Source organism: Neophocaena asiaeorientalis, unplaced genomic scaffold (genome assembly GCF_003031525.2).
Source record: "Neophocaena asiaeorientalis asiaeorientalis breed wild unplaced genomic scaffold, Neophocaena_asiaeorientalis_V1.1 scaffold230, whole genome shotgun sequence".
Taxonomy (NCBI): domain Eukaryota; kingdom Metazoa; phylum Chordata; class Mammalia; order Artiodactyla; family Phocoenidae; genus Neophocaena; species Neophocaena asiaeorientalis.
In genome coordinates this window covers 748,214-762,293 of record NW_020175186.1, presented here as the reverse complement: position 1 = coordinate 762,293, position 14,080 = coordinate 748,214, and the positions used below count along the sequence as shown (strand labels likewise).

Sequence of the window (14,080 nt, the reverse complement as noted above, 5' to 3'; positions counted from 1 at the left end):
TTTTTCCCCTTTGCTTTTGACTAGAATTATAGCAACTCCTTGTGATGCATACTAGTTATTTCCTGCTGATCAGAAGGTCAGAATGTATTATCTTTCTCATCTGTAAAATGGGCCAATGATAGAGCCTAACTCTACAATTTTGAGGATTAAATGCATTACTCTAAGTAAAGCTCTTAGCATAGTTCCTGGCACATAGTAAGTGCCTAATAAACGTTGGCCATTATTATTTGCATGCTTTTGTTACTTTTATCTGGTTACTAGTTTTGTTAATATAATAATAGTACATGCTCATGTTAAAAATTTTTTAATAATTGAAAAGAGATGAGGTTAAGCTTATATCTAACCTCCCACCCAGTCCTGTTCCCCAGGTGAATCTTCTGTTGATATTTCTTTATATATACCTGCAGAAATTTTCTGGATTATTTCTTATCCCTCCAAGATTGTGTGAAGGTTGTGATGACACTTTTCCTTCACCCACCCATTGTTTAGAGATGTGTATCATCTTAGTAAGATGATACCCATCTGAACTTTATTTACAACTAACTTAAATTATGTCCTTATGATATAATTACTTTAAATCTGAGGACTCTACCAGGAGTCCTGACTCTTTGCTAATGAATTACTGAAATTAAGTGGGCAGAGTAGGAGGCAGGGCATTTGCTGACAGAAAAGAATGAGAAAGAAGGAAGAAGCGCACAGAGAATACCAGTAGTGAAATCTTACAAGTTATAGACGTGGGAATCAGGCTCACCATGCACTTTGCCAGGAGTGTGATATTAAAATGCATGAATGCTGCTGGGGAGAGGCATTGATGGAGGCAGCAGATCCTTGATCAACCAGGAAGATACCTTCAATAGACATTCCTTTCCTTTTCTTTAATGTGTAGTGATTAACATTAGAAAATGGCTCCTTCGAGATTGGGACTACCACTCCAAAACAAAAAAAAAATTGCATGGCCTAGGACTTCCCTGGAGGTCCAGTGGTTAGGACTCTGCACTGTCAATGCAGGGGGCATGTGTTCAATCCCTGGTCAGGGAACTAAGATCCCACATGCTGCACAGCTTGGAAAAAAAAAAAACTGCATGGTCCAAACAGTGGCTTATAAATGTTTGATTGTGACCCACAATAAGAAATACTTTCGTATACATAGTTATATATGTATATAACTAAAATTAAATATTATTGTTTGCAGCCTACTAAATTAATTTCATGACCTATTTATTGTGACCAACATTTGAAAAACACTGGTCTAGAGTATATAACATTAGACAGAGTGACTTCTGGAGGAATGTGATGATGTGTCTCAATACCTGTTGGTCACTCTGTGGTGCTGTGATCACATGACTTTATAATCGTAGAGTACCAACAGCTATGCCTGTATCCATACTGTAAGTACTTAGATACTATGTATGGTGATGGATGTTAACTACACTTATTGTGGTGATTATTTTGCAATATATACAAATATTGAATCATTACGTTGTATACATGAAACTAATACAGTGTTATATATCAATTATACCCAAATAAAAAGTTTTTTTTAATACTTAGATAAAATTAGAAGAGGAATATGGTTCTGAGAACTGCTGATATAAAATAGTAGAAATAGTACTGGGACATTTCTATTATGTAGTGACTTTCAGTTCTCTAGAATTACATGGGAAGCTTTTAAAAAATGTTGTCCAGACCCTGTCCCACTGAATCAGAAACTTTTGGGAAGAGGCCTGGATATTGGTATGTTTCAGAGTTCCTTAAGCATTTCTAATATGCAGACAGAGCTGAGTATCATTGTGCTTAGGGCAGGAGGAAGCAAGATGAAAAAAGTAGAGGATTTCCTTAGTAAGAAAAAGATTGCAGTGGAGAAGAAAACTTTTTACTTATACCTTGCTTATTTCCAAAGTGGGTTTGAGGTAAATTGTAAAAATTGCCAACCCATCATGGTACTTACCATGTCATGTACTGTTCTAAGCATTTTATGTACCTTAACTAATTTTATCCTCACAACAATCTGTGAGGTAGGAGCTTTTATTATTCTCATTTCATAGAGGAAGGAGTTGAGGCACAGAGAAGTTAAGTAACTTGCCTAAAATCATATAGCTAGTGATGTGTGCAACTAGGATTTGAACCTAGGCATTTGTGCTCCTGAGCAGCCATGTTTTTAAATATATTGAAAGACATATGCATTAAGACTGTGAAAGCAGGAATAAATATCAGGAGATACAATAGAACAGTTAAGATAATGGATCAAATTCCTAGTTTAAGATTAGTTTTTGCACTTATATTAGGTTTAGCTTTGGGCTTCCTGTAAACCAAAACAGTCAGAGATTTTGGCTCTCAGTAGGCATGACATACATGGTTACATAGTATGTGGTACAGGGTTACATAGTACATGGTACATGGTTACATGGTACACGTACATGGAAGAGCTTTCATTTGGGTTCCTATCTCAGTACACTAAAATTTAAGAGCCACTGGACAAGGTGACTGTTAAGGTTATTTTCAGCTCTAAGTTGTATGTATCTAACCCAGCTTGTATGTTACACTATCTGCAATTAATGAGCAACTTGAGGGCCAGTATCAAATGCATCTTTCAGTTGTTCATTCATTCATTCATTCATTAAAAAATATGTATTTATTTATTTATTTGGCTGCACTGGGTCTTAGTTGCAGCACGTGGGATCTTTAGTTGTGGCATGTGGGATCTTTGGTTGCAGCATGTGAACTCTTAGTTGAGGCATGTGGGATCTAGTTCCCTGACCAGGGATCGAACCTGGGCCCCCTGCATTGGGAGTGCAGAGTTTTAGCCACTGGACCAACAGGGAAGTCCCCATTCATTCATTCTTATTTATATAAGAAATTTTTATTGAGTATCCAGTATGTTAGGCACTATACTTGTTGTAGGGGACATGGAAATGAATAATACATAATCATCTCTAGACATTTATAGCATAAACAGAGAAACAGACTTGTAGGCAAATAAATGGGGTGGAGCAAAGAAGGTTACCTAAAGAAGATGTATCCCATACTCCTAGCACAGTAGGTCCTATAAATATTTATTGAATTGAATTGAATAAACTGGCCATTGTCTTGATTATATTTCCTTAAACGTTATACTGGTGCTTTAATGGGAGCATATTTCCAATGTGAATGTGGATGAAAATAGGAAAATAGGCCTCAGTTTACATAAACCCTTTATCTATAAACTTGACTAGACTTGTGTTTTAAAATGCCACCTAGCTATACCATAAATATAATGTGTGTGGTTCATTATTGTTTGAAGATGTGTTTATTTTGTCTCAAATAGGTAATACATATAACATACCAATTCGTTTGTGGATTTTGGATTCTCACCCTTTTGCTCCCCCCATTTGCTTCTTAAAGCCAACTGCAAATATGGGAATCTCAGTTGGAAAACATGTGGATGCTCAAGGCAGAATATACTTGCCGTATCTCCAAAACTGGAGCCATGTAAGATCAATTTGGATTTTCTTTTAAAAGTTTTTATTTTTCTGAATATTTATCTTTGATCCTAATGGTACAAATAAGTTAGTGAATTTTCTTTCAATGATAATTCTTCTTATGGTCTTTAAAAATAATTTGAAATTGAGCTCCCCAGGGTCACCCAAGACCCAGAACCCTGCATGAAGCTGCTCTCTCCAGGTCTGGGAGGCAACCATTGTTTGCTCCCTGTCTTTTTATAGTTGTTTGCCGTTTGATAAAGCAAATGAAGAGCTACTAGCAAAATATTGGGCATTATTTCCTAGTTCCTCCCCAGTAAAGATTCTTATGTAATATGTGTATTTATTTGTAGTTTTGCCTGTTTTTAACCTTTATGTAAATTGAATCATATTGTATATAATCTTCTATTACATGCTGTGTTTTAACTGAGCATTAAGTTTTAAAAATTCACCCACAGCGATGCATGAAACTGTAACTTATGTGTTTTACAAGCCCTCACAGGGACTTCCCTGGTGGTCCAGTGATTAAGACTCTGCGCTTCCACTGCAGGGGGCACAGGTTCGGGGAACTAATCCCACTAATTTGGCACGGCCAAATAAATAAACATAAAAGTAAAAAAATAAATAAATAAAAATAAATGGCCCAGACTTAAAAAACAGAAACAAAACAGAACAAAAATACAAGCCCTCACATTATGCAATTTTGTATTCTGCATATTTCATCTATCATTATATTGAGCATTTTTCCATATTTTTTGATTTGCATTTCTCTAATGATTAATGATGTTGAGCATTCTTTCATGAAAACACATGGTTTTTAATGGCTGCCTGATGTAGATTGCTCTGTTAGAAATTTAATAATGAGCATCCTTAAATATATATGTAAATATAAATGTATATATCTTATAAATCTTTAATAATTTCCTAATGATAAATCTCTAGGAATGGAATTATTGGATCAAAGTTTTAAAATGTTTTGAAGGCTATTCTTATATATTCCCAAATTGGCCTCCAATAGGTAGACAAAATGTTGTAATTCTACCATCAATAGAAATCAGTATGGGGGGTACCTGTTTTACAGCACCTTTGCTCTAAAGGGTGCTATAAAAGAAGGTACTATCATTAAAACAAAACAAACCTTTGCTTATCTCTATGGTTCATTTACTTAGAAGGATGTAGAATCTGCTCTCATTTTTGTAAGTAACTACAACCTTTATGAAAGGATAATTTATAATATATTTGTATATACCCAGAAAGTTGTAGGACAGGAGGACAGGGATCTGTCAGAGAGGAGTGAGGTTGAAGTAAAGGATGGCATTAGGATTATCACTTCTTATTTTATATACATATTGTAAAAGGATATGCAATTGTGGATGCATTTCATATTGTTTTATGGTTTTCTATTTTTTTCATATAAATAAAACTTTTATAAAGAAGAAAAAAAGAAATAGAAAAAGAAAAACTGCACACCAAATTGTCAGTAGTGGAGTTTAGGTGGGGAAACATTAATCTTTTACTTTATGAACCTGTACATTATTTGCATTACTTGGTGATTTAAATAAGATTACCAGTTAAATGTGACGAATAGGGCATGACAAAAATTCGTTAGTTGGAAGGACAAAAATGATGTCTTAACCTTAATGTTTAGTTCTTTGGTTATTTGAGAAATTGAAATCTTATCATACATTTACTTATCATGTACGTTTCTTCTTTTTTGAATTGTCTGTTTATCTCTTTCATCCATTTTTACAACTTTAAAAAAAAATACTATCCTTTAACAGTATTTTGACATCTGTGCCCTATTGTGGGAATTTATCTTTCCTGTTTCCTCTTTCTGGTTTTCTTTGGCAACTCTTTTCATAGTTTTGTTTGTTTAATAAATACTCAGAGATATTCTTATAATCTAGTCAAGGTTGTGCTTGATTTCAGATCACACAGTATTGATTTCATTTTACTATTCTGAACCTCTTTTATTATAAGCTAAAACTAGTCTCAAGAAGATATTATATTATTTAAATGGCCCTATTTAGAAGAACTACATTTGGGGGAGGGGGAGGGATTAATTAGGAGTTTGGGATTAACAGATACACACTACTATATATAAAATAGATAATATGGCACAGGGAACTATATTCAATATATTGTAATAACCTATAATGGAAAAGAATCTGAAAAAGAATATATATATATATATATATATATATATAACTGAATCACTTTGCTGTACACCTGAAACTATAACACAACATTGTAAATCAACTATACTTCAATTTTAAAAAAGTATGATGTTATGATTTTTAAAAGTACTATGTAAACTTTAAGTTCCACATGCAGTTGGAATTACATAGTATAACTATGCAGAGTTTGGAGCTAGAAGGAATCTAGAGGTCATCTAGGCCAAGGATTGCAGACATTTTCCCCAAGAGAGTCAGTGTGCTGCATTAGGCCTACAGAATTTTGTTTGAACAGCACAGTGGTTTTGTTTTGCTTTGTTTTGTTCTTAATATGGATTTGAATGACTATACATGTACTATTTCCAAATTACCACAGTGACCATCTCCCCAAATTTTCTTACACTTGACAACTTCACACATTACGTTATCTGCTTAGTCTTTAAAGGTATATGAGTTGTTTTATTCTAATAAAAAATTTATTAGAGTGGGCTTCCCTGGTGGCGCAGTGGTTGAGAGTCCGCCTGCCGATGCAGGGGACACGGGTTTGTGCCCCGGTCCGGGAAGATCCCACATGCCGCGGAGCGGCTGGGCCCGTGAGCCATGGCCGCTGAGCCTGCGCGTCCGGAGCCTGTGCTCCTCAACGGGAGAGGCCACAACAGTGAGAGGCCCGCGTACCACAAAAAAAAAAAAATTTATTAGAGTGAAACCTAGACTCTGAGAAATTAAGCAATTTTTATAGCCACTGAATATTCCTAATAATAATAAAAAACATATTTTACACTCACAACATATAATTTGCATACATTAGCTCATTTGTTTCTATTATTGGGATTTATTATTCACAGTGTATTGCTAGTAATACTGAAGCTCAGAGAGGTTAAGTGCATTTCACTAAGGTTGCTTAACCAGTTAAATTAAAATGAACAGTACTGGATTAGATAAATATCAGTATTAATTTTATGATTTGATAGTGGTTATATAGGAGAATGTTTTGTTCTTTCTTTTAGGAAATATATGCTAAAGTATTTAGGGATGAAGGGGTATCATATCTTCAGTTTACTCTCGGTTCAGAAAATAGAGGAAAAGAGGCTAAGAAAGCAAATCTGATAAAATGTTAACATTCGAGTAATCTGGGTGAAGAGTATATGGAAATTCTTTGTACTATTTTTTTGCTACTTTTCTGTAAGTCCGCAATTATTTCAAAATAAAAAGTTTAAAAAAGGCAGATAGACAAGACCATTCCCAAATATAGGTACTCTGCTAGTAAGCACATTTATGCTGTTTTCCCACTTTTTGGAGATGTGGGTTTAGCATTTCTCCCTTTATTTTTCAGCTAAAAAATTAATTTTTTTCGATTAAATGTATTAAAACAGTTAAAAGTATCATATAATTTGTATGGTAGTTTTCGAAAAAAGGGAGCATGACGTAATACTTTCTTTTGGCTAACTCTGTAACAAGGTAGTATTCCTTAGCAAAATTTTTGCATAACTTTTCCCTTTGTGTGTGTTCTGTAGCCTAAATCTGTCATTGTTGGATTAATTAAAGAAATGATTGCCAAGTTTCAAGAAGAACTTCCCCTGTATTCTCTGCCATCATCTGATGAGGCACAGCAGGTAGACTTGCTAGCCTATATTGCAAAAATCACTGAAGGTTTGTATTTTTGTTTAATCATAAGAGTTATGAGTTTACAATTTCTCATTAATATCCTTTACTCTCTGCTACTTGATTTCTCTGAATAAATACATGCTTGTATATGTACAGATCTGTGTTGAATCAAAAATTCCTATATGTTTATCGTAAGGTATTACCATACAGTTCCAATGAATATGGTTTCTTAAAATGTAAAAGATTACTTTTATCCTGACAGCTAAAATAATTTGTTATTTTCAAAACCACTTGATATATATTAATGATCCCAAGCCTTTTTCATTATATGTTTGTGTGGCTTTTTGCCTCATTCAGTATACTGGACCAGAGAATCTATGATTCTCATTGTTTCTCATTGAGGATAAAGCAAAATACCTATGCTTGCAAAATTTCATGTTAAACATTTTTTTGCATTGTAGACTAGAGCAGTAAGAATCACAATGTTTTTCAGAATTATGGAGATCCTATTTTTTTAAGAGTCTTATATAATATTTTTTAAATGTTTGGAAAGATATTTTCTTTTTAAAATGATAGCCTCTATTTAGTAGAATATTTATTATGAGATTCCTGTCTTTCTTGCATTTCATTTGTTCAACAATATTTTTGAATGTCTATTATGGAGTGCCTAGTACCATGTTTTCTGTCCAAGTTATTGAACTTTGGTGTATTTTTTTTAAGATGCTAAAAAGATTTTTGATATTTTTAAATTCTTATGATAGTTCACTTTACTTTTTAGGTGTCTCAGATATAAATTCAAAGAACTGGGCAAATCATGAGAATAAAACAGTCAATAAAATTACTGTGGTTGGTGGTGGAGAACTGGGAATTGCCTGCACATTAGCAATTTCAGCAAAGGTATGTAAGCATAGTGGTTATAAATACATCTGTCATATTGCTACACTTTTAGGCAGTTTCTATTTAACACACAAGAAGTAATGGCTTCATTTTGTCATGTGGGAAAACTTCATTTTGCCTTAAAATATATTCAGTAAGCTGACAAAAAAAATATGTGAAAGCTCTCATCAGTAATGTTGCTTCTTAATTAGTAGTTAGTCGTGGAATAGGCTTTGAAAACATGATTTGAACAATGGGCTTATCATCCTAATCCAAGGGAAACCTCAAGTTGACATTCATCTGACTTAGTCACAAATTCGTTTGTGTTTTCTGAGTCCTGCTGCTTTAATTAAACTCTTATTTAATATAATACTTAATTTAGCTATTTCTAAAATTAACATTTTTAAAAAACAATTGCCTTTTCTTGTGTAATTACTCCACTTTCTTTTAGGATCATAGTTCCTAATTTGATATTTTACAGTAGTTTGAGATTTGCCTATTTTTCCATCAGTCCTTTTTACTAGATCTTTTCTATATAAATTATTTTCAGAAAGGCTTAAGTCCCCCTTCAGAGAGGTTGAAAGACCCTCCAGGGCCCAGTATCATGGTAACAGCATGTCTGTGTCATTTGAGCCATGTAGACCAGAATAGACTAGCTCAGGGGTCCCCAGCCGCCGGGCCGAGGACCACTACCGGTCTGTGGCCTGTTAGGAACCAGGCAAGAAGTGAGCGGTGGGCGAGCGAGTAAAACTTCATCTGCTGCTCCCCATCGCCTGAACCATAACCGCTTGAGCCATCCATCCAACCACCCCTCCACCGCCCTACCGCCCCCGGTCTGAGGAGAAATTGTCTTCCACGAAACCTGTCCCTGGTGCCAAAAAGGTTGGGGACTGCTGGACTAGCTCTTCCTCCATGTATTTATTTGATAGCCGGTATTTGGTTTTCTTTTCTATTAAAGTTTGATTGATTGCCATCTAAATTCTTCCCTTTCCATTTAAGATTCACGTATATCTTGGAGGTAGGTTCTACTTCAGCAAATAGTTAAATTGTATCCAGGGAGCTAGAAGATTTTAAAAGCTAACTGTTCAGAACCATATATGCTAACTTTTGCCATATTATATTTTCATTTCCTCCACACTCCATCTGAATGCACTCTTCCTTCTTAAGTGGAATTTGAAATGTTTGTAGATCTTTTGTTAGTAAATAGAATGCTTCTATAAACATTGCCTTACAAGTTGTTTATTTTCTTGTCTGAATTTTCTGTTAGGGGTACATAATCTCAGAAATAGTACTAGTGAGTCAGAGGGCAATGAATGATTTTTATGGTACTTATTACATATTGCTAGATTGCTCTTCAGAAGGGCAGAACTTTACACTGTGAATAACAGTGTAATTTACACTGCTAATAACAATGCACACATCAACCTGATTTTTGTCATTGCTAACAGTACTAAGTTTTATCAATTTTATTTGTTTTTGGTAAGTGTAGGAAGACCCCTTAAAGTCATATTTCTTTAACTGTTAGAAGTCGCACTATCAGTATTTCTTTGTTTGTGAACTGTCTAGTTGGAAAGTTTTTTTCCGTTTTTCCCTTTAAATGTTAATATTTTGATACAAGGTACAATATTTGAATAGTGCAACAATATTCAACTAGTGCAGTAGTAGTCATAATAATGGCAGTAGTTGAAGTGGTGGTAGCAGCAATAACTAACCCTTACTGAATGCTTACTAGATCCAGGCACTTGTCTAAACACTTGTTTCATTTTTTTTTTTTCATTGATTGATTTTTTTTGGCTGCGTTGGGTCTTCGTTGGGTCTTTGTTGCTGCGAGCGGACTCTTCTCTAGTTGCAGTGAGCGGGGGCTACTCTTCGTTGCAGTGCATGGGCTTCTCATTGCAGTGGCTTCTCTTGTTGCAGAGCATGGGCTCTAGGTGCATGGGCTTCAGTAGTTGTGGCACATGGGCTCAGTAGTTGTGGCTCACAGGCTTAGTTGCTCCACGGCATGTGGGATCTTCCTGGACCAGGGCTCGAGTTCCCTGCATTGGCAGGTGGATTCTTAACCACTGTGCCACGAGGGAAGTCCCACTTGATTAATTTTTAGGTACTATCGTTACTGTCATTTTACAAATGAAGAAACCAGGGCATAGGGAGGTTACCCAACTTGCCCAAAGTCACAGTATTAATAAAAGGAGCCAGGGTTTGAGGTTGGGCAATCTATTTACAGAGCCTGTATTCTAGATCCTTATTACCCAACGTGTGGCATTGGCATCATCTGAGATTTTATTGGAAATACATAATCTCAGGCCCTACTCCAGATCAAAGGAAGTAAATCTGCATTTTTACAAAATTCCTGGTAACCCATGTGCTTCACTGATCTATTAAATGGCGATCCCTTAAAGCTTGAGAAGCTCTGCTCTAAACCACTATGTAACACTGCCTTGTTGTGGTTATTGATGGACATTTAGTTTGTTTCTAGTCTTTTGAATATCCTTATACATATTGTATCATTTTACACATGTACTAATAAACTTGTAGGATGATTTCTACAAATGAGGTTGATGGATTAAGGGAGTTGTGTTTTTATTTATTTATTTTATAAGGATTTTTTTTTGATGCAGACTTTTTTTTTCTTTTTTGTGTGTACTGAAATTTGTTTCAATGTTGCTTCTGTTTTTATGTTTTGGTTTTTTGGCCACAAGGCATGTGGGATCGAACCTGCACTCCCTGCATTGGAAGGCAAAGTCTTAACCACTGGACCACCAGGGAAGTCCCTGTGTTTTTAAACTTTGACAGAAATTGTCAAATTATCCCTCATATCAATTGTGCTAGTTCATTCTCATTCCCACAGTGTTTGAGAATACCTGTTTTCTCACACTACTGTTAAACTTTGGGATCTTTGCATGTCTGATAAATGAAAAATGGTAACTCATAGTTTTCTTTGCATTTCTCTTATGAGTGTGGTTAATGTTAATAAAATTAATAGGTACCATTTAGAGAGGACTGCTCTTTGCCAGCCCTGTGTCACATAATTAATCTTTATAACTCCAAGAAATAAGACCAAGTTCAGTGACTTGCTTAGTCTTACAAAGTTAATAAGTAGCATGGCTGCATTGCTTCCTGTACACTTTCTGCCTCATAGTCTGGTAGATCCCTGGGTAGTCTTGCTCCTGCACCCTAAGATAGGAGAGATGCTCATATCCCTTGCTGCTTTGGAAAAAGGACGTCCATGAAGATAAATCGACTCTTAGGAGTTTCCATCCTGTTGTTTATGGTCAGCCCACCATGGCACCTAGAAAGCTGTCTACAGGCATGTGAAGTATTTTCCATGAGATCTCTGGGGAGAGAACTGCATAATAATTGGGTTTTATTTTAGCTTTATGACTATTATCTTTTTTTCTTTTTAAGAGAAACTTGGCATTAGTGTTGACATTGATGCTAAAATAGACAGTCTGAGTTCTTTCAGAATGGAAATTATGACAAAACGAAAACATAAACGGAAGAACAATAGCAAACATATTGAGTGCACCATGTCATCTTTATTACTCATTATCCCATCAAAAGAAACCTGCACTCTGTGACTTCTGAGTTAAGCCCTGTTAGAGCCCAGTTTTTAGTTAAGCCTAAAGGATCACATTATTCAAGTGCATAGTATTTTCTTGCTTTCATGTCCCTTTTTTTTTTGTTTTGTTTTGTTTTTTATAAATTTATTTATTTATTTTTGGCTGTGTTGGGTCTTTGTTTCTGTGCGAGGGCTTTCTCTAGTTGCGGCGAGTGGGGGCCACTCTTCATCGCGGTGCGCGGGCCTCTCACTATCGCGGTCTCTCCTGTTGTGGAGCTCCAGATGCACAGGCCCAGTAGTTGTGGCTCACGGGCCCAGTTGCTCCGTGGCATGTGGGATCTTCCCAGACCAGGGCTCGAACCCATGTCCCCTGCGTTGGCAGGCAGACTCTCAACCACTGCGCCACCAGGGAAGCCCCTCATGTCCCTTTTATTGCTATTGTGCTACTTCCTTCACAAGAGAGCACATAGGCCTATGTATTCGTTCTCCCTTAGCTCTCACTTCTGAATGAATTTAAACTGAGTAACTGGCCGTGTGCGGTGTAATGCTATTCTTTTTCTTATTGTACTGTACAGGGCATTGCAGACAGACTGGTCCTCTTAGACCTCTCAGAAGGGACTAAAGGAGTGATAATGGACCTTGACATATTCAACCTGCCTAATGTGGAGATCAGCAAAGGTCTGGTTATTCTGCTTAAAAGATTTGTGCCTTGTTTGCCCTTATATTTGAGTCCTAGAATTTTTTTGTAGACTTTATTTTTTAGAGCAGTTTTAGGTTCAGGGTATTATTGAGCAGAAGGTACAGAGATTTCCTGTATACCCCCTGCCCCCACACAGGCACAGCCTCTGCATTGTCAGTATCCCCTACCTAAGTGGTATAATTGATAAACCTCCCTGGACACATCATTATCATCCAAAGTCCATAGTTTACATTAGGGTTCACTCTTGTCTTTGTATATTCTATAGGTGTGGACAAATCAAACATGTATCCACCATTATGGTATCAAACAGAGTTGTTTCACTGCCCTAAAAATTCTCTGTGCTCTGCCTAGAGTCCTAGAATTTTGTTGCTGAAAGCATCTTAAAGATCACCTAGTCCAAGTCCCTCATTTTACATATTGGGAAACTGAGGTTCATATAAATTAAGGGACTTACCTAAACTCGTACAGATTGCAACTAATTAGGTTAATAAGAGTCAGATAAGCAAATAACATTCAAATTGGTTGGAAGGATTTATTCTCAGTCTCTGACTTATACCTTAGTATAAATTGTTTTCTCTGATTGCTTCCTTTTTCATAATATATTGGTTAAGAACACTGATTTTAGAGTTAGACATGGGGGTTTGCATACTAGCTCTGCCATTTGTCAGATTATATAATCTCTGAGTTCAGTTTTATCATCTGTAAAGTGGGAATTAATACATACCTCTTGGTATATAGCAAAGTGCTAAACCAAGATTAAAAAAAAATTCATTCACATTGCTTTCACTAAAAATATATTGTTAAAATGAATTTTAATAAGAACAAAAGAGGGGTTTGTATCATTAATAAATAAAATTTAGAATGTTAAAAAAGTAATTTTTAAAATCTTTTTAATTCAAAAGATTTGCATGTATTTAACAATGTACATAATATATTAGTACAGACGTATATATGTAGGTAAATACCAGATTTGGGGATGTGGGAATAAAGTTATTTTATTACCGGGGATGCATGATCAAAAAAAATTGGAAAGCCATTGAACTAGAGAATGTATAGTCTCCAAAAACCAGGTTATAGCTAGAGTCAGGATGTAATATGCTATAGTTGCTTAGCTTTCCTTTGCCTTTCCTTACTCAGGTCTCGTGTATTCTTTTTTTTTAAAATAAATTTATTTATTTTATTTATTGGCTGTGTTGGGTCTTCGTTGCTGCGCGCGGGCTTTCTCTAGTTGCAGGGAGTGGGGGCTACTCTTCGTTGTGGTGCATTGTGGGCTTCTCATTGCAGTGGCTTCTCTTGTTGCAGAGCATGGGCTCTAGGCATGCTGGCTTCAGTACTTGTGGCACGTGGGCTCAGTAGTTGTGGTTCACGGGCTCTAGAGCACAGGCTCAGTAGTTGTGGCGCACGGGCTTAGTTGCTCCACGGCATGTGGGATATTCCTGGACCAGGGCTCAAACCTGTGTCCCCTGCATTGGCAGGTGGATTCTTAACCACTGCGCCACTGGGGAATGTTAACCATATTTTTTAACCATATTCTTAACCATATTTTCCAAATAAAATATGGTTATTTTCTTAACCATATTTTCCAAATAAAATGTCGAGACATATGGTTTCACAAGGCTGAATGTACTAAGAACCGCAGTGGATCAAAAAGTTGAAATTATACCTATAGGTTATAAAAATTGGGTGTAATAGTTCTAGCAAGCCTCTG

At 35.9% G+C, this 14,080-nt stretch overlaps 1 protein-coding gene across 7 annotated transcripts in view; it reads left to right on the top strand.

Annotated features, from left to right (window-relative positions):
• The window catches only part of UEVLD (UEV and lactate/malate dehyrogenase domains), a 47,532-nt gene that overhangs the window by 12,900 nt on the left and 20,552 nt on the right, over window positions 1-14,080 (top strand). For 3 of the 7 annotated variants that reach the window (XM_024764712.1, XM_024764713.1, XM_024764716.1), the window contains exons 4-7: window positions 3,305-3,468; window positions 7,147-7,282; window positions 8,016-8,134; window positions 12,248-12,350. In XM_024764712.1, coding sequence (XP_024620480.1) covers window positions 3,305-3,468; window positions 7,147-7,282; window positions 8,016-8,134; window positions 12,248-12,350 — 522 coding nt within the window. The remainder of the gene's footprint in view (window positions 1-3,304; window positions 3,469-7,146; window positions 7,283-8,015; window positions 8,135-12,247; window positions 12,351-14,080) is intronic. The other 4 variants (XM_024764714.1, XM_024764718.1, XM_024764715.1 and 1 more) reach the window with 3 other exon arrangements.